The sequence below is a fragment of the Pithys albifrons genome, chromosome 24 (assembly GCF_047495875.1).
Source record: "Pithys albifrons albifrons isolate INPA30051 chromosome 24, PitAlb_v1, whole genome shotgun sequence".
In the NCBI taxonomy this organism is placed as follows: domain Eukaryota; kingdom Metazoa; phylum Chordata; class Aves; order Passeriformes; family Thamnophilidae; genus Pithys; species Pithys albifrons.
Genome location: NC_092481.1, coordinates 7,697,215 through 7,721,238, shown reverse-complemented (window position 1 = coordinate 7,721,238; position 24,024 = coordinate 7,697,215). Strand labels below are relative to the sequence as shown.

Sequence of the window (24,024 nt, the reverse complement as noted above, 5' to 3'; positions counted from 1 at the left end):
AACCAGGCCATGAAGGGAGAGGCAAGGGCTGACTGAGGGGGCACATAGCCATGAAAGCCGCCTGAGGGAGGACAGAGCAGTGAGGGGTGACTGAGAGGGGGACATGACTGTGAGAGCTGACTGAGGGGACACACGGCCATGAAGGGAGGCGAGGACTGGCTGAGGGGGGACATGGCCAAAAGCGCTGACTGAGGGGGGACACAGCTGCTGAGGGGTGACACAGCTGCTGAGGGGGGACACAGCTGCTGAGGGGAGGCAAGGACTGACTGAGGGGGGACACAGCTGCTGAGGGGAGGCAAGGACTGGCTGAGGGGGGACATGGCCAAAAGCGCTGACTGAGGGGGGACACGGCTGCTGAGGGGAGGCAAGGACTGGCTGAGGGGGGACATGGCCAAAAGCGCTGACTGAGGGGGGACACAGCTGCTGAGGGGAGGCAAGGACTGACTGAGGGGGGACACAAGGACTGGCTGAGGGGGGACACAGCTGCTGAGGGGAGGCAAGGACTGACTGAGGGGGGACACAGCTGCTGAGGGGAGGCAAGGACTGGCTGAGGGGGGACATGGCCAAAAGCGCTGACTGAGGGGGGACACAGCTGCTGAGGGGAGGCAAGGACTGGCTGAGGGGGGACATGACATGACGTGAGGGAAGGATGAGTGTTGACTCAGGGGGACACAGCAGGGAGGGCGCTCCTCACCTCTTTGATCTTCATCCTGCGGGCGCGGGTCTCGGGGTCCTCTCCGGGCCGCCCGCCCCGCACCGGGTGCCGGAGGCTCCGGCGGAACCGCTCGTAGTCGAAGCGGAACGGAGCGCGCGTGTCCCGGGCGGGGGTCGCGCCGGTGGCGGGCTCGGCTCGGCCATCGCCGCCCCGCACCTGCCGCGGGGAGCCGGGCGCGGTGCGGGCCGGGCCGGCCATGCGGGCGGCGGCGCGGAACTTCTCCCGCAGGCGGCGGGGGGCGGCGGGGCTGGCGTGGCGGGGCTCGGCGGCGGCGGGGGGGCTGCGGGGCAGGTCGGTGTCGCGGGTGGAGGAGGCGGAGGCGGAGGATGAAGAGGAGGCGGAGGATGAAGAGGAGGCGGAGGCGGTGGTCCGGCGGGGAAGGAAGAGGCGCTTGAAGCGGGAGGAATCGGGCAGGAGGAAGAGGGCCCCGAAGCAGAGCGTGAGCAGGCCCGAGAGGAAGAGCAGGAACAGGAACTTCTGCGGCAGCCGCAGCCCCAGCGCCGCCGGCCAGCCCGGCATGCCCGGCAGCTTCCGCAGCACCACCATGGGGCACCGGATCGCGGCCGCCGGGCGGGACCCGCCGCCACCGCGGGCAGCGCCGCGGCTCCTGCGGCCAAAGGCTCAGCGGTGCCCGCCCGCACCACCGGCCGCCTTCCCCGGAGCTCGCACGTGGGTGGCTCCGGGCCGGGCGGAGCGGCGACTCAGCGTGTCCCCTCCCGGCATGAAGGCGGCGGCGAGCGCATCCCGCCGGGGCCGGGCGGCGGGGCTGGGCTGGGCTCTCCCGGCGGCGCTCCCCAGGCTGGGCTGGGCTGGACTCCCCGTGTGGGCTCCCCGGGCTGCGCTGGGCTCCCCGGGCAGGCTCCCCGGGCAGGCTCCCCGGGCGGTGCGGAGGGCTCAGGCAGCAGCGCCCAGAAGGTGCGGGCCCGGCTCTCTAGGCGGTGGGTTCATGCTGCAGCATTTCTGCGGGGCGGGGGAGACAAGAGCGCGGTCATTCAACACCACGAAGGATGCAGCCGCCGATACCTGCCTTTGTCCCCTGCTGGTCCCCCACCCTCCCGCTGCACTAGTTCGCTTTCCCTCTCTGTGGACATGCCATCAACTCTCCAGTCTGCGAGCAGCTCCTGCTCTGCACCATCTATCTCCCTTCCAGCTCCGGGCTGCTGGGCTTGGCTGGCGGGGTAGCCCGAGGGTCAAGAGGGGGATCCGCGCCCTGGCGAGGAGCGAGAAGCCCGGCGGGAGTAGGATACCCTGGAAGGGGCAGGATACCCTGGGACACAGCACAGGCAGACTGGGTCGAAGCTGCTCCACTTCTCCCAAGGCTGCCAGGCGCTGCCTTCACCCGCGCAGGGCTGAGGACAATGGGGCTGCAAACCACCCATGCAGGAAAGCTCGGCTCGGGGTGAGCTTCTTGGAGAAAAAAGGTTTTGGTTTTGCCAGATCCCGGAAAATTTCCTCTTCCTCCCAAATCCCTGCCTGGCTGTTAAGAGTTATCCACACTCCCACACCAATCCCCTCCTTATAGCAGCTCAACTTTCATTCTGGAAAACCAAGCAGGACACAGCTTAAAACCCCACCTCCAAGCCCCAGATCACCCCTTCTCCTACGGGAACGGCAGCGCTGGCCCCCAAATACGATGTCAGCTCCCCTTGGCGGACGCTTTCCTACCCTTAGCCCTGTTTACTCACCCTTCTGACAAATCCAAGCCTCTCTGGCTCCTACAGTGAACAAAATCTTCTCAGTCCTGCCCGCTTATCCCAAAAGCGAGAGCCCCTCGCAGCTGCCAGCGCTCACGGGTACCCGTTCAATTAGGAGAGGGAAGAGCCTGAGCTCTCCAGGGGGCAGCGCCTCTCCCTGCCCATCCAAGTATCCGAGGGGGAAGTGCCCAACTGCACTAAGCTACTCCAATGCCTCTGCTTCTCCGCTCCTGCCCGCCCGCCGCGGGGCCGCTGTCGCTGCCCAGTGCCCTGTCCCGACAGCACCGCCCTCCGCTCACTGCGACAGGGCCCGGCCACGCCCCCGCCGCGCCCCCTCCCGCCAACGGCCACTCTGCGGCGGTGCCAGCCAACCAGCACGCAGCGCTCTGCCCGCCCTCGCTGCCTATTGGCTGTCTGCTTCTCCTGGCATTGCCCATTGGCTGCTCTAAATGTCAGAAAAGCCGCGGGACCCGCCCCCTTGTTTACCACAGTTGCCCGGCTCCAGCCCGGGGAGCGCCTCGCCCCGCCCCTTTCTGCCAGCGGCATCTCCCATTGGCTGCGAGGAACGCGCCGTCCGCGCGGGGCGGGGCTCAGAGGCTTTAAAAGGCGCTCAGGGCGCGCGCCAGCGGCAGAAGCTGTGAGGGCTGGGCCGGTGCTGAGGTGGCTGCGCCTGTCCCGCCCCTAATGCCTAATGAGGGCTCTGAGGGGTGGATTTACCCGCGGAGCCCCTACAGCCCGCCCCAGAGCCCACAGGAGGGGCTTTGTACCCTGAGGGTGGCACAGCCCTGGGGGCATTGCCTCAGTGTCTGCCATGAGGAGGGGAGCAGGGCCCTCAAACGTCCTGGGAACCACCTTTCTGGTTTTTATGAGCCCACAGTCAAGTGCCATGAAGCAGATCTGAATCCCAAATGCTTAAATCCTCACCTTAACTTTCAACATACCACACCAAGTAAATTTGACTGTGACCCTGTCAGAGGGGAAGACAGTGAAACAAAGTTTCCATGCATAAATGTTACAAACTCCCCCGAAAAAACCCTGAGAATTAGCGATGAAAGAGATAAAAGGGCACCATGCAAACCTGGCAGCATCTGAAGCCGCTCAGGAACAGCTGGATGGGTCAAGTGGAGCACCAGAGGTGGGATTTGGGTACTGCGGGCAGGATGAGACTCCCAGAAAAGGGTAAATGCAGCCACTGGAACATTGCTGTGACTAAACTTGGAAGGGCTAAAAGAGAGCATTTTGTAGGCTGGAAAGGAGCTGGACCTGAAAGGAAAGAAATCATCTGCTGTTTGTGTCTGCCTGGGCGCAGTAAGTGCCTTCTGCAGAAATAACCAGCACCGCAGGGGAGAAATACCTGAGCTGATTGCAGGGCCCTAGACCTTGAACTGCTCAGCTGAGTATCAGAACCATAACTATGTAGTCATTTCCCTATGAAAAGCGCTTTAAGGGACATAAAGCAGGTAGCAGAGCCACTCTTGGCCACTCCAGGGTTCTGGAGTTGCTCTTGGCCCAGCCATGCCCAAGGATCATCTTACCTTCACCTCCCTCATACCTCCACAGCCTCTGAAGGTTTTCATCTAGTGAAAATAAACCTAAAAAGCCTTGTGCTTGTAGCTCTAGTGACTGCCCACTGGACCTTGAATGCAGCCACCCTTCAGAGGCAAATTTGCATCTCGATTACCTGGGTTTGAAATCACCCCTTCAACCATCCCCTGTGGTTTGCAGGCAGGACCAGCACAAGGGAGATGTGGACACTGTCGCTCACCCACCACGCTTGGTTTCCTCCAAAGCAGCTGCTGGAGGAACACTCAGCACAGCTGCTCTGCCTTCCCTGCCCTGTGGCTGTACCATGAGGGAGAAGAGGAGGAGACTCAGCTGCTTCATCCTGGCGGGTCACACGGGAGCTCACCGAGCACGGCAGATGCTCCACAGGCTCCTCAGAGCCCAGGGGAGCAGCTTGCAAAGGATGATTTGGTTTTGCTTCTTTGCCCGGATTTGCAGGGAGGCTCAGGAGCAGAGGAACATGCTGAGAGCCAGCTGCCAGTTCCATTATTTTGAGCATGGATGCAGTTTGGCAGGGATTTTACTGCTGCCCTGCCTCATGCATCCCCTCGGGAAACAGCACCAGCAAGACAGCATCCCTCTACAGGCTTCCATCATCCCTTCTCCCCACACTAAACACCTGCCTCAACCTCAGATTGAATGGAAATAATCCTTTACCTTCCTTAAATCTCCTCTCTCCCTAGGGATACCTCACATAGCTGGCTGCATTTTGTCTCAGCTTTTAAAAATACCAAACAACCAAAGCAACCAAACAAAACCCCACCAGAACAAACCCCTCCGTATCCATCCACTGTTCTCATGGTGGTCACTTGATCCTCTTAGAGATGGCCCCAGGATGGGAAAGGGTAGATAGCTCCACTGCCTAAGAGGATTTAGGGGCATCAAAGAGGATAATAAAAATCGACAGCAGAGAACAAACCAGAGGGATAATAAAATAGACAGTTCTGAGCAAACTGAAGGACTGTGCCTCCCTCCTTGTTTCAGACAGCAGCGATGGAAAAGTTGGAGGCTCATCTTTTAACTGGGTTAAATTAGGACATCTTTTTGTTTTGCTTTGTGTTTAGCATAACATTGTCTTGGTGGTAAAAGCTTAGAAATGGAAGGTTTGCTCGATTAGGCCAAATTAAGATATTATGCTTCTTAAAGAAGAAAAAGCATTGTCTTCAAGGTAAATGTTTAATTACATTTTAAATCCAATTTTGTCCGTGTAATAATAAGATGAGTCCAGCTCTGCCTGTGACTGTGGTTCCAGACAGAAGGCAAATAAACTGAGAAATTGGTGTTGAAGGAGTTAGGAGGAAAAGTGTAATTACTGGGAAGATGGGGGTCCTGCTGCATTATGATTCTTGTTTTTAGCAGGTCTGGAACAAATGATTTAGAGAAAATTACTTTTTTTCTTTTATAGCCATAAGAAAAATAGAATTTAATATCCACCTTTCTGCGAGGAAGAAAACTACAGAGTAATAGATAACACTCAAGGCAAGGAGTTTGGCCTGGTAATTGCACTCAAGCCTCCAGACTATCTTTTAAAGAGTCTTGATGTTTATTTCCCTCTCAGTGCAGAAAATGCTCCTGTTGTGGCTGCAGGAGAGGCCAGGATGTCTCCTGGTGCTGGAGCAGGGCTCCAGTCGCTCCCCAGAAAGCCTCCTCTGGCTCTCAGAACCACTCGAGGCATCACGGTGATGAAAGGACAGAGCAGGGAGACAGGAGAGAGGCTCTGTGGTAATGGCAACAGGGGCAGAGTTAATGTGGTTCTGCCAAAGGAAAAAGGAAGGAGAAAGAAAGAAAGAAAGAAAGGGAAGAAAAGGGGAAGGAGGGAAAGGAGAAGGCAGAGGAAGGAAGGCAGGGAACGGAAGGGAAATCAACCCAGTAACCCAGCCTCGTTTCATTGTAACAGAAAGGGATAGTACATCTAAATGCATCCTCAAAACAGCACAGCCTCACTGTGTAGACCAGACACAAACTCTGTTGATAGGTACTACAAAGTATAGATAGTGACAACAAAACCTGCTGGAGCTGCCACCTTTAGAAGGGAAGGATTCCTTTACCTCCCAAGGAACAAGCACAGCGGTTGACAGAACAAGGTGCCATCTTGGGAAGATTTCTGACACTTCACCGTGGCGTGGAGCCCAATTTGAGGCTCAGCTTTCTGCAGCCTGATCTGAGGAGCTGACGAGTCCCCCACTGAGAACAGAGGGCTCCCTCTGCGTGGGATGGATGCTGCTGTTCCTGCCCGGGCTCTCACTCACACGGGGCCCAGTGGGGAACGTTGCAGGGAGCACAGATCGTCCAAGGCATCCTCCCCCTCTGTGCAGCCCCAAGGCTGCTGTTCCTCACCTGCAAGCAGCAAGGTCTGATGTTATTTAAGGCTTAGATGTGTCAGGCCTGCTGCAGTTGTGATCAGAGAAAGGGAAATTCATACATTTAAGCCAGCAGATAAATTATGCAAACAACAGCCCCAAACTTCTCCAAGCAGGGAGAATGAGCAAAACAATTCCTGATGGCCTGTAATGACTAAGGGTAAAAGAAATCTATCTGGTATTGATTATTTTAAAGGTTTAGAAATACAAGCAAAGGACATGAGGCTGCAGAGAAGCCTGGATAATTAGGAACCTCGTTATCTGCTCCATGAACACAGATTGCAGTGGTGTTCAACCTGGGAGAGTGTGCTCCTTACTTAAAGATCAGGGAGTAGGAAGCACATTTGCTGAGATGGAACCATGTGCTGATGGATTACTGGAATTGGTTTTGGTAGGAATTATTCTAACAAAACACTGAAAGGCTAAATTGTAATAATAATCCAACAGGTGATGGCAACATCACCTGTAGAGGGTGGACACAGAGCCCAGAGGAGTTCAGCTGACAGACAAAGTCTCCTCCATCCACAGCCTACACTTGGTGTGAAAAAAGGAATGTATAAAGTGGGTGATAAAGGAAGGAGAAGGAAGAAGTAAGGAGGAGGAAATAAGGAGAAGGAAAAAAGGTGTAGGAAGACATGTTTAAGGCTTGCCTCCTTGGAGCAGCTTTTCTCCTCCTCCAAGTGATATCATCAGCATCTTGTGCTGCCCAGGAGGAGGTTTGCAAACTGGAAGTTACAGGAATGCATAAACTAGTAGTAGATTTTGCCCTGATTTAATTCAGTTTGTGCTGTGCAGGAAAACAAATCTCATGTGATAATTTTAATGAGCTAAACCTGTAAAAAAGAGGCTACTACACCCTCTCATCAGTTTGCCAGCCAGGAGTGAATGGCCCATGCAGAGAAAGCAGCTGCCTCACCTGATGTACAGAAATGCTTGTAGCAGCTCCAGCCACATGCAAACCACAGAGAATTGGATATTTAACCCCTCAGAATTCAGAGGCAACATCATGCACTGATCTGCAGGTTTGACTGCTTTTCTTTTAACTCCACATTTAGACATAGAAGATACCAATTATCTGAGTTAAGACTCACATTTAGGGATGCACAGAAGCCTTGCTGAGCATTCCAATGCTTTTCTGCTAGCAGGAAACATTTGCACAATATAAACCCCATCACCTCAGCCAGAATTATGTTTTATCTTAGAAAAAGGGGGAAAAAATTACATCTGAGATAACAACCTGTTCTATGTGTCTTAAACTAGAATTGTGTAGGAACAAGCTTTCATCCAAGGAAAAATCTTGCTTAATTATGGTAAAGGTCTATGTCTCAGCAATCTTACCTCCTCTGAGGCAGGGAAAATATAAAACAAGCTAAAAAATAGTACAAAGTCAGAAACATAACAGAAGGTGCATGGGGGAAAGAGCAGAAACAGTTCCACTTTGTTGCTTTCCTGTAACACCAGGTGACTAATGTAGCAGCCTGCACAGCTTTTTTTTTTTTGCTTTTTTTGCCTTTTTTTTTAAATTAAAATCAGCATCATCAGAATGTCTGTGTTCCATTTTCACTGACTTAAGTAAGGTAAGGGCCAGGAGAATGCAATGAATTTTGTGAATGTGGAGCAACAGCCTATTTTAGATATGGCTTCAGAAATAAGATCCCAAGTGGAAAACATCCAAGAATAATTTTCAGCCAAAGACTTGACTTGTCAGAAAATGCAGTTCAGGCAAAGCAGAACTGCAGGTGAATCAGTGATGAACTTGATGACAGTGAAACAAACCCAGTTTTCCACAAACAGAAGCATTTAGAAAACCCAATAATCTTAAAGCAAGCTTAAATATTTGTTTTGGGTCAAAAAAGCACTGGAGTCAATCCAAGAAGCAGTTTGTGTAAGATGTGATGGTCCCAGTGGCCTCCTGAGGTGGAGCTACCCGCTGTCTATAGCAGGTTTTCATCTGGAGTTGTTTGGAATAGAGAGATTTCCCCTCTGAGGTAAAATCTGGCTATCCAGCATTTCCTACAGACATCTGAGCTGTTTGGGAAGAACCCAGGAGACAACAGTCTCATTTGGCATCCGTGGGGACTGAGCACAGTTGAAAATGTGTCAGGAGACCCTTCCTGAGAAAACACATGAACTGTCCAGCTGCAGAAGGAGCCAACCAGACCAAGGCCTTCAGAAACTGCCAGGCTTCAAAGTAGTAATTAAAAACTGGTTTAGTTTTTAAGGAAAATAACCTCCCAAAGGGCGAATTTTGACTTATTTGACAACCACCTGTGCAGTCCATCATCTGTCCTGCACCCAGAGGCTTCCTCACATGCCAACAGCTACCCCTGCTCTCCTCCAGGGTGAAAACTCTGCTCTCCTCAAAGGGCTGCGCTGGGTTTGCTGTGAGAATGACAGAAATGAAAATTTCACAAAAAAATCTTCTTGCATCATGTAAAGATATCCTGCTGTTGCTGCTCTTTAAAGATGAATTTCAAGGCAAGCCAGAAAATAAGAACCAATATCTTCAAATGCTGGGAAGATTAATCACCATGTGGGAACATGGGAAGAAAAGCCTTTCTGTTTGTCATGTTCATTGTCCACAGTCCAGAAACCCACATACTCCTTTGGTTCTGCTCTGTGTTTTGGGCAAAGAGGAAACACAGGCATCCATTTCCATTACCTGCCTCTGAGCTCTTATGGTTTGATCAGCCCCAGCTCTCCCCTCAGTCAGTAATTGTGCCACAGGGTCAGGGATTTCAACAGTGACAGTTTTCAGCTCTGGTGCTGGTGCTGAGTCTGAAGAGGATCCTGCCCAAAGGAGAGAGTTTTGGCTGAGGATTAATGTGTGAATTCTTCTGGACTAATAGATAAGTGCTACAATAATTTAGGACAGATTTCCAGCTTGTGGTTGGCAGACCCTTGGGGTTAATACACTGCTCTGTAGCAATCTGTTGAAAATACTGGAGAAAAAACCAACTTCATAAAAATCATATGGAAAGATGCACAGGGGACATTTGTCTTTAGGAGACAAGACTAAGACCCACAAGTTTACAGACATGGAAAATAAAGTTATCAAAACAACTGTTACAGGAGAAACAGTTTTGAGATTTTTCAGCAAAGGATAAGAGTATGAGAAACTTTTGGGTCAGACTATTAATCAGACTTGATGGCAAGTGATAACTGAGCCACAGAGGTCCCCTGGTATTAGTCCATAGACAGGATAATTAGTGGCCACACCACAGATTTTAATCGATTGGCAATTTTTAGGAAATCCTTGATAAACTCACTGGATCAAAGATTCAACCCCTCTTGATTATTTTCCTAAAGGGATGCAGAGAAACCCTAAGTCAGCTGCAGAGTCACTCCCCTGCACATGGTCAGGGAGAAGCCTGTGCCATTACAAAGCAAGCAAATAGATCCATCCTAGAATAAAAAGTATTTTCCCCTTCCCCTGGTGCCAGGCTCCTTTCCCTTAAACTTTAATGCCTTTGAACCAGGCCATTATGAGCCAGGCCAAGAGAAATAAGGACAACTCAGAGCATTTGAATGGGATAACATAAATATTTCCATTATAGGGAAAAGGAAACATTTCCAAAGACCTAAAAGTCATTTAAGCTGCGTGCTGCAATGAAAATTCCAGCTTACAGCTCTGTATATTGGCCATCCCCGGGTGACCACTAAGGCTTGGCTAAAATCATCTGTCAGCTCTGCAGTGGCTCAGGATGGAGGGCAAAGCAGACCAGGAGATGCCCTTTGGGCAGTTATTTTCCGATGAATACAGAGGTTCCAGAGTATTTTTGGTGCACTCAGATGTCACCAACCTCTTTCTGGAGGGATCCAAAGCTGCCAGGTTATTGACTGGGATAAATGCCGTGGTGTTTTGCGCAGATCCTGGTGCCTGCCAGGTGAAGTTGCTCCCCAGGGACACTCAAGGTAAGCAGAATTTAAACGTCTTTCAAGGAGGTCAACAGCACACAGGGAAAAAAGAGAAGATGGAGGTAATGGGGCAGATGTTCCAGCAACTAAATGTATTTCAATTCCCTGTAGAGAGGAGTAAAAGTTGTTGAAACAATTTGCCAAATTACAGAATTACCCTTTTCCCTGTCCAGCCATTAACAAAACCAGGAAAGCAGAGAACCTGTGGAGTTCAGTGTTGCCAGGGTGGGAGTTCCTGTGTCAGATAATCAAGATCCAGGCCAGAAATAGGAGTTGAGATTTTAAATGATCACAGGAAGTCATCAGCTCAAGCCATAAAAGATTCTGCACTTTGCAGACATGCTGGTGTCACAGCCCTATTTTCAGGTTAGTTTTTTCCTGCTGAAAGGCAGGACTGTTGCTCTTTTTTAAAAATAAACTTTTTCTGAGTGCCCATATCCTTTCAGCTGGTTCTGCTGGACCCTGCAGGGAGCTCCCTGGCAAACACCGAAATATAGAAAGGGCTCAGTGCAGCCAAAATAACTTTGAAATCACCTTCAGGGTGAAGTTCATCCATCCCGACCTGAGGAACAGGTCAACCCCAAACTTGCTCAGATGAATCACTGTCTGCACTATATTTGTCCAGAGCCTGGGGAGGTCTGCACCAAATTGTTGACATTTTGCCAGTCTGAGCCCGGTGAGCAGAGACGTCTCATCGACCTCAGGGCATCTGCAAGTGAGACACGTCCTCTGACACAGACATGGCCTCATCATCCTGGCACTGGAGAGGACACTGCACTCTCCTGACAGAGGAGCTCCCTTTTCCAGTATCATCCAGTATCCCAGTTATGGGGCTTTGCTGGTGGCAGTGTGCCAGCACAGCCCCTGCCATGGGAAGGACCCTGCTGGTGGAAAAGAGGAGGGTTTGATCCTCCAGGTTGCTGCTGACTTCAGAAATGTCCTCAGAGGCCTTTCAATTTTTCCTGGGTCAGTATAAAATAAAACAATTTTATGGTCCTGAAGCCCTATGAAATAGGAAATTGCTTTTACTTACTGGTGTCTCCAAGTGTCCCAGCCCTGACTTACAACCTTGTCATTCTCTATCTGTTATGGAAGAGATCCCATGGAATGACAAATCTCCTACTTGGACCCAGAGACTGACTACATTTCATCTTTCCTTTCCCTGGCTTAAGCCTGCACGTAGGGCAATGCCTGATCTGCATGAAAGAAGAAAAATCTTCCTCGGATCCTCATCCAGGATAAGCAGTTCCTTTTCCAGGACCCCAGCAGACCCTGTATAGGTTGGTGACTTCTCCCCCTTCCCACACCTGTATCAGGGTGAGCAATAAGCTCACACTCTACCTGATTGAAGTGCCCCCCAAAATGGGGAAGGAGGTGTTTGTGTTGCTGAGCTCACAGTGTTTAATCCTGGTCTCCCACGGGCTGCTCCAGCCACACATGCTGCCTACAGATGGAAAAGACTCTGACCAAGTGGCCAGGCTGCAAAACAGACAATGAGAGCTGGAGAAAATAACTATTATGGGATAATAAAAATGCCTGCCAGTTATCAGAAATGCAAGGGAGGGAGAAATTAAGTAGCTACAGGGGAAGGGAGAGGTAAGGAAATGAATGTTTCAGAGTAGCATCCTCCTGTCCCAGCTTCAAAAAGGAAACAAGCCCCAAAGATTTCTTGGTCAAGATGTGGAAGATATGGCCTGTGGGGACACAGGGCCCCAGCCTGGCTAAGGGGTTCTGCAGTGCCAACATGCCATGCTGCTGATATTCTCCCAGGTTCTGTGGCTCTTGGAAGCCAGAGACACTTGGGATAAGCTGAACTTCCTCAGAGCACAAGCCCATGGGCTGTGAGTGCTGCATGGAACCTGGACTTGATGAGCACAGCCAGTCCAAGGACCTCTGCAGGAGAACTTAGCACTGTAGGGAGGCTGTAATTGCTCATTTTCTAGTTGGTAGGGCAAAAGCAATGTCACCTCGTGGACTTTGGAAAGTTCTTGCTTTGTGTCTGCTTCAGTTTGCCAGGTGGTTTTTCTAGCCCTCACTCTGGCACAAGTCACTGAGCCCATGATGGTCCTCAGGGCAGCCTGTGTGGGGTGGAGGAGGAAAGGAATGGGACTCCTCACCTGCAGGATGGATGGAGCAGCAGCATCCAGGAGCATCTCAAACCCAGGCTGAGAAGGCTCCAGAAGCCAGGGAAGCCTGTGTATACTTAGCCAAAGGCAAACCCAGCTCAGCCTTTAATGCTTTGCTAATGGCCTGCTTCCAGAGCTTTCCCCCAACTTCCTCAGGGCTCTTCCCATTTCATCCTAGAAAATTCCAATGCTGGCATCAGAAGCTTAGAGAGAAAAAGAGGAGGAACTTCAGCCCTTAGACAGGCATTGCTGAGAGACAAGAGGAAAACTCCAGGGACAGATAATCAAATGGTTGATGGCAAAACACCTGTTACATGGAAGGGGCTCTTCTCTTCAGGTACTTGCCCACCTTCTCTTTGAAAGGACTTTTGCACCTGGTGGATCAAACTTTGGAGGAGAGGGAATACAGTGTGATACCAGAGCTGGAAAGGCCTTTCAGATCTAAGAAATAATGTTATTTTTAAAAAAAAACAATTTAGAAGCCTGTGTGTGTTTTTAAAGAGATCTGGTAACTCGGGTGGCAGTTTGGAGTTCAGCACAGATGTTATTAAGTGATGTCTTTGAGCCATGTGTATAAAACCAGAGAAGATGTTGATAATGGTTTTCCCCTGGGTTACAATCTACTGCACTTATTCTCATCACACAGCCAGAAACCACTTTTCCAGATATTGCATTATGTTATCACTCCACCACCTCCCTGAGATGGCCCCAGTAGTTCCTAAATCAGATAAAGCCCGAGCTCATCAGAGCAGCCAGCCTTTAAATCAGCATTTAAAGGAGGCTTTACCACTCCTGACTTTGAGCTTTGCAGCCACAGCTTGAGGCACGAAGCAGGTCAGGATGCAGCTCTCCTTGCTCCAGACTGATTGTTTCCCAGATTCTGGCCCCCACCAGTCCCAGCTCAGTATGTGGTTCATACCACGGGGCTGAGAGCGGGTTAATCACTTGGAAGAGACGGATTCAATGACATTTAACTGAGGCTGGTGGGGGCAGCATGAGGAGAGAAGCATTGACAACTCAAGAGCAGGAGCACACCTGCATCCCTCCAGGTTAAACTGAGACCACCTTGCAGCCATCGGACCTAACCTGCTGATCACAGCCCAGAGAAGGGCTGGAAAGTGGGATGATGTTGTCAGGCAGGGTGCAGAGGTGATGTGGGGACACACAAGGACCCCCAGGGTTGATGAGTCTGTTTCCTGCTCTCTGAGCAGTCATGTCACAGACTTGCCTTCATTATCAAAAAGGGACCAGCCACTCCACAGGCATCCCATAAATCACAGCTTGTTGCAAAGCACATGAGTGGGTGCCCTGGGCCATCCTGGAGCTGGAGTCACATGGCTGTGGCAGTCACAGGCAGCAGCAGCCAGAGCTCTCTGGGGGCTTTTGGTCAGCCAGCCGAAACCCAAACGTCTCATCTCCCAAATTTTGCTCGGAGGAAGCAATACTTTAAACTTGTTTGCAGTTCTCTCTCTGCTGCTGTGTCAGGTAGGAAACAGAGAGTTGTAATTTCAACTCAGCACTACTGCATCTCCTTATGCAAGGTGGTTAACGAGACAAGGGAACTGGGAAAATCCACTCCAGCCTGTGCTGGTTCTGTCTCATCCCAGCCTCAAGAGACCACACTCTCATTTTGAGGACATAAAAGCAGAACTGGAAAGGCACAAAGCATCGAGGGCAGAAGGAAGCACTGATGAAGTACAGCCAGTGTGGCAGCTGGGTTTCTCCTGTCAGGGTTGTGAAATGACTTATGTGCTCATACCTGTCTGAAGCCCTTAAATAACTTCACCAGAAGCTTTCCCAGTTCTCCCATCACATTCTGCAGACGTGAGTCAGGTCAGCTTGGTGTATAAATGGGAGACCACAAAGGAGCAAGTGATCCAGATCCTATCAGGCTTTCCCCAGAATTTAATCTTGATGTACAACACCAGCAGTCTGCTGGATCACAGTGTTTTAGTCAACATGAAAAAAGAAAGTCCACTGTCTCATCATCCCTAAAAGTAAATATCCTGCCTACCTAGCACTGACTTTTCAGACACAATCACATCATGCTCATGAGTTCTGAGCAACTGCCAAGCCCCAAAACACTCACGGATCCATCAAAGCCTCAAACTTGAATGTTGAAGATCAAATCTGGCTCGACTTAGGAAGCAAACCCCAAGCAGAGCAGCACAGCTCCATCCCCCTGCTCAGACTTACCACTGGGTGACAAATCCTCCCAAGACCCTCGGGCGGTGCCTTCTGGGATTCATCTAATTACTCTGACACGTGAGCAGGTGGATCCAGGAAAGCTGTGAGTCAAAGGGCTCCACCTGTGGATGGGGAAACCTTCCTGCCTGACCTGATGCTGGAGAGCTGGGAGGGACAGCTTTAACTCCCTGCCTGGTACCAAAGGTCAGTGCCTTGGATTTCTGTGTCATCTGTGTGTTCACATACAGCAAATATTCCTGACTCCAGCTGGACCATGGCTGTTGTAAAGCTCTGTGAAAGTCAGCTAGCTCATTTTCTGGCTCATGCACCAACCACAAAATTACAGGTTCCTTTTATAGCTGTTTTATTAAAACGTGATTTCACAGGAACTGTGAAGAGGCTGATTTTCAAATGTGAGCTGGATCTGCCGGTCCAACAGATTTTTTGCATCATTCTCAGCCCTCTTTAACCACCCACCTTCTCGTGCTCTGACTTTTTTTTAACTCACATATGAAACCACATCACTCTGAAAGCCCCTCACAGACCATCCATCTGGTTTCTGTCACTGCCTCTGCTGGTGTCTCTCTGATGACCCCATAAGCAAACCCTGGAACTTCTCCCCTTTTTCCATGGACACAGAGCTTGCCCAACCCTTCCTTACCAACCAAACCAGCCAAAGAACTCCAACACATTTTCCAGGGTTTTAACATTTTCCTTTGGGCTGGATGAAGTACAGCCACTCGTCTGCACATCAGCTCTTATTCTACAAAGGTTAAGTGATCAGTAATATTTTATACTTTCAAAGGTTGCATCGTTTCAGTGTAATGTGCAAATAGATCCTGCTTGAATTACAGCCACCTCTGGGGGAAAATGCAGGGAATTATGACCTGGGAATGTACCACATGGCAGTGGGAATCAAAGGACATTAAAAGCAAATCTCTGCTATTCCTGACCACGATCAGATTCCACTACACACAGGCTGGGTTTAAGATCCTGTTACTACATATGGCTACATCAATTAAACCTTTGTTCTTAGCCTGGGCTTTCCAAGGGAGCCTGTGAACAGGGTTCACTATGGTAATTCCAGTTATAATAATACATGAGCTCAAAGGAAGGGTCTCAGCTCAGCTTTTTTATATATAAAATCTTTCTGGCTGAGCAATTTCAACTTACTATTGATCCAGATGACGCATTTGATTCCTATAATTGAGACTGGAATTAAAAAAAAAAAAGCCTTTCTATTTCTTTCAGCATGTTTGTTTCTCACATTTGACAGCTCTGTGTGTGCATCACTTGGGCTTTTTCCATGATTAAAGTGAAGGAATTTTTCAAGAGTGAAAAGCCATAGGTGCCTCACAGCCCAAAAGTCAGGCAGGAAGCTCAGATTTGGGGATGGTGGTGGCAAAATATCTGGGTGTTTTCCCACCCATTGCCTTTTAAATGTTGAACAGCTGCTGAAGTTGTGCCAAACAGGTCTGGGTCGGAAGGGATGTTAAAGATCACCCAGTTCCACCCCCTGCCCTGGGCAGAGACACCTCCCACCAGCCCAGGGTGCTCCAAGCCCTGTCCAGCCTGGCCTGGGACACTCCCAGGGATGGGGCAGCCACAGCTTCTCTGGGCAGCTGTGCCAGGGCCTGCCCACCCCCACAGAAAGGAATTTATTTCTAATACTTAATATAAACCTACACTCTTTCAGCTTAAAGCCATTCCCCCTTGTCCTGTCAACCAGGAATTTGGAAAGAATAAAATACATGTAAGACTGAGGCCAGCTTGGAATCGAACAAGCAGGTTCCTGATGCTGCAGCCTCAGTGATCCTCCCCTTCCCCTCCTGCTTTCCCCTGATCCAAGGGAATTTACATACACTGAACTCAATGGAAATTCTCCAGCTGCACACGGGATAACCAGGAGGCACCGACTCAGAGGAGAAACTCTCCTATGAAGTACAGATTCAAGAGCAAGCCTAAACCCCCCTCTTTGGGTAACAAATTGTGCTGGCAGTTACTTGGTTTAGATCTTTCTGTAAGTATGTATTGATGGAGAAAGTGCTGTGTATATGCTTGTTTGTTTGCAAAAAAAGGTTAAAAAAATTCTATTAAAATCCTGCACCTCTGGGACTGTCTTTGAAAGGCATGAGATGTGACTCTAAGAGAGAAGTGATTAGCCTGCAATAATTTAGATGTTCCTGTTGCTATGGATACTTTCTTTAAATGAAGCATACCATTGTAATTTAAATTTCCAGTAACAGAAAAAAAAGACAGCATATTAAAAGTAATAAAAATGCCAGAGATATAACTGTTTTATTCTTTGCTGTCAGTTTTACTTGTGCTGTGACAGCACATAGAAGGGATAAAATTGCCATGTCTGAGCAGATTTAGTACTTTTAAAGATTTTACTACACTAATTAGACCCAGGGTTCATATGTACGAGTGTGTGATAGAGGCAACAGCCAAGTGACAGGCCGGGAGCTGGGATGTCACCTTAAAAGCAGGGGAAGAAGGAGAGTTGTAGCTAAACCAAGACTCGACAAGTAGCAAGTTTGGGCTTGTTATGGCAAGATCAGCAGAGGGAGGTAGAAACAGAAGTTACAAGCCAAACAACTCCCTACAAAGTATCATCCTCAAGGCTTTTAAGCAAAAACTTTGCCTGGAGTGGTGTTACCATCCATGGGATTGTAACAGCCAGCACAGAAACTGTTGCTCTGGTTTGCAGAGAACATTGTGAAAACTCTCGCATGGAGGTTGGTGGTTTTGCTGGGCAAAAAATTCCAGATGGTGATGGCTGGAAAGGTGAAAAAATCCAACCTCGGAGGCAGAAAGCGAGAGACTTGGAGTAAAATTTGCAGAGCACCTGGTTTGAAAGGAGGGGAAGCAAAAACCCCCTGGGCATCCCCCATGTGGCTGGAGAGACAATGGCTCAGTGATTCCAAAATGGAAACTGTGATGGCAAAAGTTTGGGGCAAACAAGGTGACTAGGGAATAAACTGGTACCTAAACACTGTTTTTCTCACATAATGGCTCAAAAGACATGTGTGTGCCAAGGAAGAGCAGGCAGCAGAATCCCTGCTCGGCCACAGCCCCCTGGGTGGCTGTTTTATTCCAGTTGTGACCAGCAATACTGTTCCCACCTTGTTCCCTCAGCCAGGACAGGAGTCTCGGCCTGAGCCTGTGGGCTTTAAAGCCAAGCTTTTAAAATCCATACTCTTCCTTCCTCACTTATCTTTTCCAAGCAGCGAGTAGCAGCTGGGTGAGTGATAAATCACAGGAGTCAGCGGGGATTTCAGAGCCAAACCTTGGTGGGGTTGATGTTCACAACCTGCCACTCCTGATATTTCCTTTTGCAGGGAGAGGAGCACAGCGGCCCTGACGTGAGAACAATGACGTTGGAGATAATCACCTGGCTCCTGGAGGGAAAACTGAAGGGAAGGGCTGGAAGGTGACACAGTCCCTGCCTGTGAGCACAGCCGGCACCGCTTTGCCCGGTGCTGCCACGCTGGGTTTGCTGGCACAACCCAGCTCCTGTGCCTCCTGGCTTCCAAAGAGCCCCCCTGACCACACCACAGGGAACAAGGAGCGAGCCCTCAACTGCAAAGACACGCTCGCAGCTTTCCAGCAGGGCAGTGTCCCGGGAGATGCTCGGAGCTGCCAAAGGTGAGCAGTGCCAGCCAGGTGCTGGGCGGGATGGAGAGCTCCAGGCTCCAGTTCCCTGCTCAGAGACGCTGGCCACGGGCCAGCAGCAGCCAATGGCCCTGCTAGCAGAGCTCCTAATCTGCTTTCTGGGCAGAGTTGAGCACCCCTCTGGCTCTGCTGGCCCAGAGTTGCCACACTGGGAGCTGCTCCACATCCAGGAGTGAGAAGGAATTGCTACCAATGAAGATGAGAGCCCAGCAGAGACAGGACCAAGTGTGCGTCCGGCATGAGAAGCCACTGGTAGCTAATTAACCAGGCACTTGGTCACTAATTACTTTCTACCTGCACATTCCCTCCAATCTTCCTGCACTTCCTACATCTGCTTTCTTGCCTCCAGCTCTCTGGCCCCATCTCCACTCTCATCTCAGAAGACTTCCTCTTCCTGCAGCTTTTAATGACCTGACATCCCTCCTTTCCATAAAGCCAATGTTTATCCTCAGAGCCAAGAACCAGCTGGAGATGTCTGCTTTTAGCAGGGAAGAAAAACAACAACCAACTCCAAGCAATCCCCAACGCTCTTTCCTGTTGTCCTTCCCCTGAGCATTAGAGGAGAGGTGCTAAATAAATGAAGTAATGCAATATTAAGATTCCCTCTGTCATAAGCAGAATCCACTCAGTTGATAAATTGCTTGCAGTCAGATGCTGACTTGCTGCTAAGAAGGGCTCCTGAGCTGAGGGCCCCATTCTGCTCCAGGTTATTCCACCAGCTTCTGGTGGGTTCCAGAGCTCCCTCTGTTCTGTGGATGGGCAAATCCTCTGCGTCCTCCCAAGGCAATATTGCATTTTGCTTGGCTTCAGGTGTCCACTGGAACACGGGCATTGCTCACCCCAAGTTACCACTGACTTGATGAATCAAGGCTATGGCTTTCAGGGAATCACAGAATCACAAATATCCTGAGTTGGAAGGGACCCACAAGGATCACCCAGTCTCACTCCTGGCCCTGCCCAGGACACCTCAACAATCCCACCCTGTGCCTGAGAGCATTGTCCAAAAACTCCTTGAGCTCAGGCAGCCTTGGGGCCACGACCCCTGCCCTGGGGAGCTTGGGAAGGGTGGGTTAGATGGTCAGCAGGATTTAGGGGCATTAAAAGTTATGGAAGGGGGCATAAAAAAATTTAAATTTTTGATCAGTTTACAGATTTTTGGCACTGAAAGTATGGTTTTTTCAGAGGGAGATGCTTTCACATGCAGAAAGGGGTTGACAAAATAACAAGAATAATCCCTCACCCCTCTCAGTTCACGCAGACTGAGGGTGGGTGTGCTGCACTAATGTTGTGTCACTGTTCGGTGGGATCACTCCCGCACTGAGCACTGCAAACCTGGGGAGAAGTTCAAAAGCACTCAGAGACACACTCACAAAATACCCCTCCAGCACCGTGTGCTGACCCGTGGTGAGCTGCCCCTGAGTCAGCCCTGCCCTGGGCTGTTGGCAAACATGGCCTGTGTTTTCTGGTTCAGCTCCCCTTGGCTTCCACAGGACAAATCTCATCTTCACAGGCAGCCGTCACACGCAAGACTGACGTGATAGAGAGGGGAGAGCAGTGCTCAGCCAACCCTCTTCCTTCCCCAGCCAAAATGCACTTGTGCTTCTCCATGAGGACTATTATTTTTTCTTCAGAGCACAGAAGGCCTCACAGGGCAGCCCATGGCTCCCGGCACCCTAGGGCAGCATTCAGGTTCAGAAATGTGGCTCTATTTGAACATGGAAAAAGAATGATTGGGCAATGACAGCTCTGCAACTCCTGCTCAGAGCTCGGCACAAACCTACAAACTCTTGGTGCTCCAAGGAGAGCAGAGGTTCAGGGCTCAGTACCTGTCACACTGCACACTCTGGTACTCAACAGCTCAGCACTTCCCTGAAGCAGCTGGTTTGTAACCTTCCAGCTGGGTTTGGCCTCAATCACAGAACAACAGCCATCATTCAAGAGCACTTACTGAACAGAAGAAACAGCAACACCTTTAACATCTACAAAAATCCAGGTGTAACTTGGCAGCAACAAGCTGGATTTGCTGTTGTACTTCTGGGGACGCTCTAAATGACTTTAAGAAGTTACAGTACCAACAGTTAAAAAATGTAGCCCTCTGAAGCACATGGGCCCTGCAAGCTGCAGGGTCTGGTTCTTTAGCAGGTGATGGGAGAGGGGGATTGAAGATGGACTCTTCGTCAGCTCCTTCCCCCACGCTGGCTACCGGCTGTGGGACAGATGGAGCTGTTCCATCCCATGCACACCCTGTGCAATGCAGGGTGACAGACCAGCACTTCACAACACAGCCCACACCAACACCTCAGCTGCTGTGACTGCTCCGAGGGAGGGAACGGGCAGCAAAATCACTCCATGCACCCCCTGGAAAAACACGGGGCTGAGGGGAGCAGAGCTACTGGTTCCCCCAGCTCCCAGTGGGTGCTCAAACCCCCGAGCCCACTTTTCATGGCACAGCTGCCTCTCACCACAGTGAGCAACCCCTCCCTCTCTCAGCCATCAAAGGTAAAGGAAATGGATGCTGAAAGTTTCTTAACTGGCAGTTAAAAAAAGGTCACATCAGAACTGAAAGATCAATTTGTTCCTAGCATTGACATCAGTTATGCAGGGAGGCACAGCCTGCCAGCACTCAGCACTCATAATCTGGGACATCTCACCCTGGAACAGACAATTTAAACTGAAAAATGAACTTTTAGTCAATTTTTTTTTGTTAGCACTCTAGGATGAGCATGTCTCTGCAAAGCCCCTCTGCTCTACCCACAGCCCCACTCCAGCACCCCAAAGAGAGCAGGTTAAACCTGCCAGCATGCCAAACTGATTGCCCCACACATTTCCCAAACAAGGTGGGCAGTGTGGTTGGTTGGGAAGCCCAGGAGCCCAGCAAAGGCAGGAATTGCAGAGGGATGCTGAGTACACAGGGCTGTGCTGGGCTCTCTGGACTGTTTTATTTAAAAGGGAGCTGTACAAATTCACCTCCCCACAGGGAGAAGCACTTTGTGACTCAGAAATTCTATAAAGTAAGGCAGTGTGGGGTTTGATGTTACTGGCATCACATTTGTCTGCAGATGAGCCTGAAGTACTGACCTCCCTCTCCTCACCCATCATCACACCCTTACCTGGAGGCCAATGCAGGGACAGACTGTACATCCCATGGGGCCAGATCCAGTTCCATAAGCATTTCTTGAAAGCAGCATCACGGACTAGTGTCTACCTGCAGCCCTCTTCCCACCTGGATGGCACTGGAATCAGCAGTCCAATGGATACACACCTCCCATGGATGTTTCCAGTTGCTTCCTGCTGTGCATCAAGGGACAGGGAGAACTCAACTGATCAGAAATACAAAGGTTTCTACACACTAAAAGGATCACTGTAAAAATAATGTCACCCAGCACAGACACTCCAAAAAATGGTATAGCTTTTATTTCCCTCAGTACAGATATTCTTTGCAGCATCAGGTTTTCTTAAAAAACTATACACACACATATATAGTGTTGTGCATTTCAGTATCTGCTCCTAGAGTGTCAAGAAAAGGAGAAAGATCAATGTACAAAGAAATCCTTACAGTCCATCCCACAGCCCAGGCTGTTTTCTGGGAAGATCAGAACTCCGTGAGTTGGGACAAGGCACTGGTTACAACCCCTGCTTGTGCAGGAGGTTCATGTCTCTCCCCTGTGGCTCTGCAGCAGTGACAAGCTTTGATAATTCCTTCCATCACAAGAGGCTGGTGCTGCACACAGGATCAAGGAAGTCATGGGCAGAGTTGTTTGAAAGATGTAAAATTGCTTTAAACACCATTTTGCAGGGTACACAGAGCACACATTTTATTAAGAGACATGATGAGTCAGCTCCACGAGTCCTCAACACCTTCTCACACTAACACTTAGGGGGAAAAAAATCAAATCTAAGTCAGAGTCACTCAGCTGCTTTCTAATGAATTCTTACAGCTGACAGAGAGGGGTTTTTTCTGCAAGGAGTTTTAAGAGAGTTATAAAGAGCTATCTGGGGAATGAATTAGTGCTTCAAACCCAAGTTACAAATCTATAAAACAGATTAGTATACTCCACATAAGGCCACAAACACTGCAAACTGTCAGTGTGACTATTTAGGATCATTAAACTTAATCTTTTAATTAGCATAAGCTTTATACCTCCATTACTTATTTTCAGTTCCAGGAGCAGATGAAGCAGCTTCCTGAGCCTCCCAGGAGCTGTGGCTCTCAGGGAGAAGGGGATCCAAGTACCTGGAAGGGGCACCTCTTGCTAACTGAACATCCAGGTATCCGTCTTGCCTAATCCCATTCCACTGGAGTCTGTCAAGTGAGCAACACCCAAATGGTTTTGAGGCAGTAAGAAATCATGGACAGGCAAATCCACTCGGCCAGGATGAGACATCTGGTCTACCCAAACTGCCACTTCCAACACGCTTTAGCAGGACAAATCACTCCATCTTTTAAAGTCAACAGTGCAACAGAGCTTTAGTATTTTGAGTTTCCATCAGGTGGTGGACATGAGGAATCAGTTTTGAAACAGAGCTGCAGCATTGCCAGGCTGGATTATTTTTGGGTAAATAATTTCTAAAGAGAAAATACAGGCACTGCTTACCTTGACAATTCGGACCATTTCTTTCAGTTCAAGCTTTAAAGTGCAAAACTTCGTAGAGTCTTTGGATAAAAAAGTGTCAATTCCCATAGGAAGCTGGTGAAGCAACAGACACAACCCGCAGGGGTGACTGACAACTGAGTGTCACAGACATTCATACAGAAACAAGATCTCTGCTACCTCTTTGACACTGTCAGCAGCTGCTGCAAATCTCCTCCCCTCGCCCAGGCAGGGGATGTTGTTCAAGAATCAGTGAATTAGTAACAGCTGTGCTTGGAATTGCATTTGCATCTGCAGACCTTTGTCTAGAGGGTACACACAGAGGGACTTTGGTGGTGCATAGTCTGTTTTCAGCAAGCAACAGGCACTGCTGAAGGTTCTTCCATGGTATATTGCCACGTAATACTGAGGATGCTCTACACCTTCCACTAACACGTGTAAACGGGAGCCGCTGTCAATAAATATGTTCAGGAGCATCTCGTGGTTTAGATAAAAGCAAGGTATAAAAATCTGCATTATGTTTCTAAAGCTTTGGTCTAGACTGTGCTGTAACATCACCTGACTTGATGAAGAGCCCTTAGAAGAGGCCCTTGTGTACAGCACCCACAACAGCATGATCCAGTCCAGAGACTTCTAGTGGTTATTCTCTAGGCAGCTCTTAGAAGCATTTGACCTCAAAACATGAACAGATCATCCTTCTCCCCTGTGGTGGAATCTATTTTGTTCCAGTCTACAGCAGAGAGTGTTTCTGCACTCTGGATGTCCTGAACTGTCAGCCCCGTGTCGAGGACGTGAGGGTTTGTTCTTGACTGAGCCAGCCTAAGAGGGGAGAAAAACACAAAGTAAGAAGCCAAATCGTTGTGGTTTACAGCCTGGATGCCTGATGCATCCATAACACTGCAGCTTCACATTTCAACACCCTCCAAAGGAATTAAATGGTTCAAGAAGGGGGGAGCTGGCACACAATGTTTACAGTGCTCTCAAGTCTGTTGCAGCTTTGCTGCTGGTTTGTCCCAACATTTTCCCTACAGGCATCCAGGGAATTTGCATCCCGTATATTAATGGTCTGGCTGATTTCCTCCCCCAGCTCTAGCTGGGATCTGCTCTCTGCTGACCAAAGGAGCAGCCTCAGTGACTCAGTTTCTGTCTGCTGTGTCTGGACAGGCAGCATGTGCAGGAGCCTCTGCCCGAGCA

At 49.8% G+C, this 24,024-nt stretch overlaps 2 protein-coding genes across 5 annotated transcripts in view; both read right to left on the bottom strand.

Annotated features, from left to right (window-relative positions):
- Positions 1 to 2,691, bottom strand: part of MAN1C1 (mannosidase alpha class 1C member 1) — a 62,942-nt gene extending 60,251 nt beyond the window's left edge. The window contains exons 1-2 of the mRNA XM_071576512.1: positions 2,401 to 2,691; positions 695 to 1,675 (exon numbers count right to left, since the gene is read on the bottom strand). Coding sequence (XP_071432613.1) covers positions 695 to 1,261 — 567 coding nt within the window. The 5' untranslated portion in view covers positions 1,262 to 1,675; positions 2,401 to 2,691. The remainder of the gene's footprint in view (positions 1 to 694; positions 1,676 to 2,400) is intronic.
- Positions 2,692 to 8,894: 6,203 nt separating this feature from the next.
- Positions 8,895 to 24,024, bottom strand: part of LDLRAP1 (low density lipoprotein receptor adaptor protein 1) — a 29,897-nt gene continuing 14,767 nt past the window's right edge. For 2 of the 4 annotated variants that reach the window (XM_071576915.1, XM_071576916.1), the window contains exon 9: positions 21,631 to 23,649. In XM_071576915.1, the coding sequence (XP_071433016.1) occupies positions 23,505 to 23,649 (145 nt within the window). In that variant the 3' untranslated portion in view covers positions 21,631 to 23,504. Of the gene's footprint in view, positions 9,123 to 10,135; positions 10,356 to 21,348; positions 21,530 to 21,630; positions 23,650 to 24,024 lie in introns of those variants that run through there. The other 2 variants (XR_011699644.1, XR_011699643.1) reach the window with 2 other exon arrangements.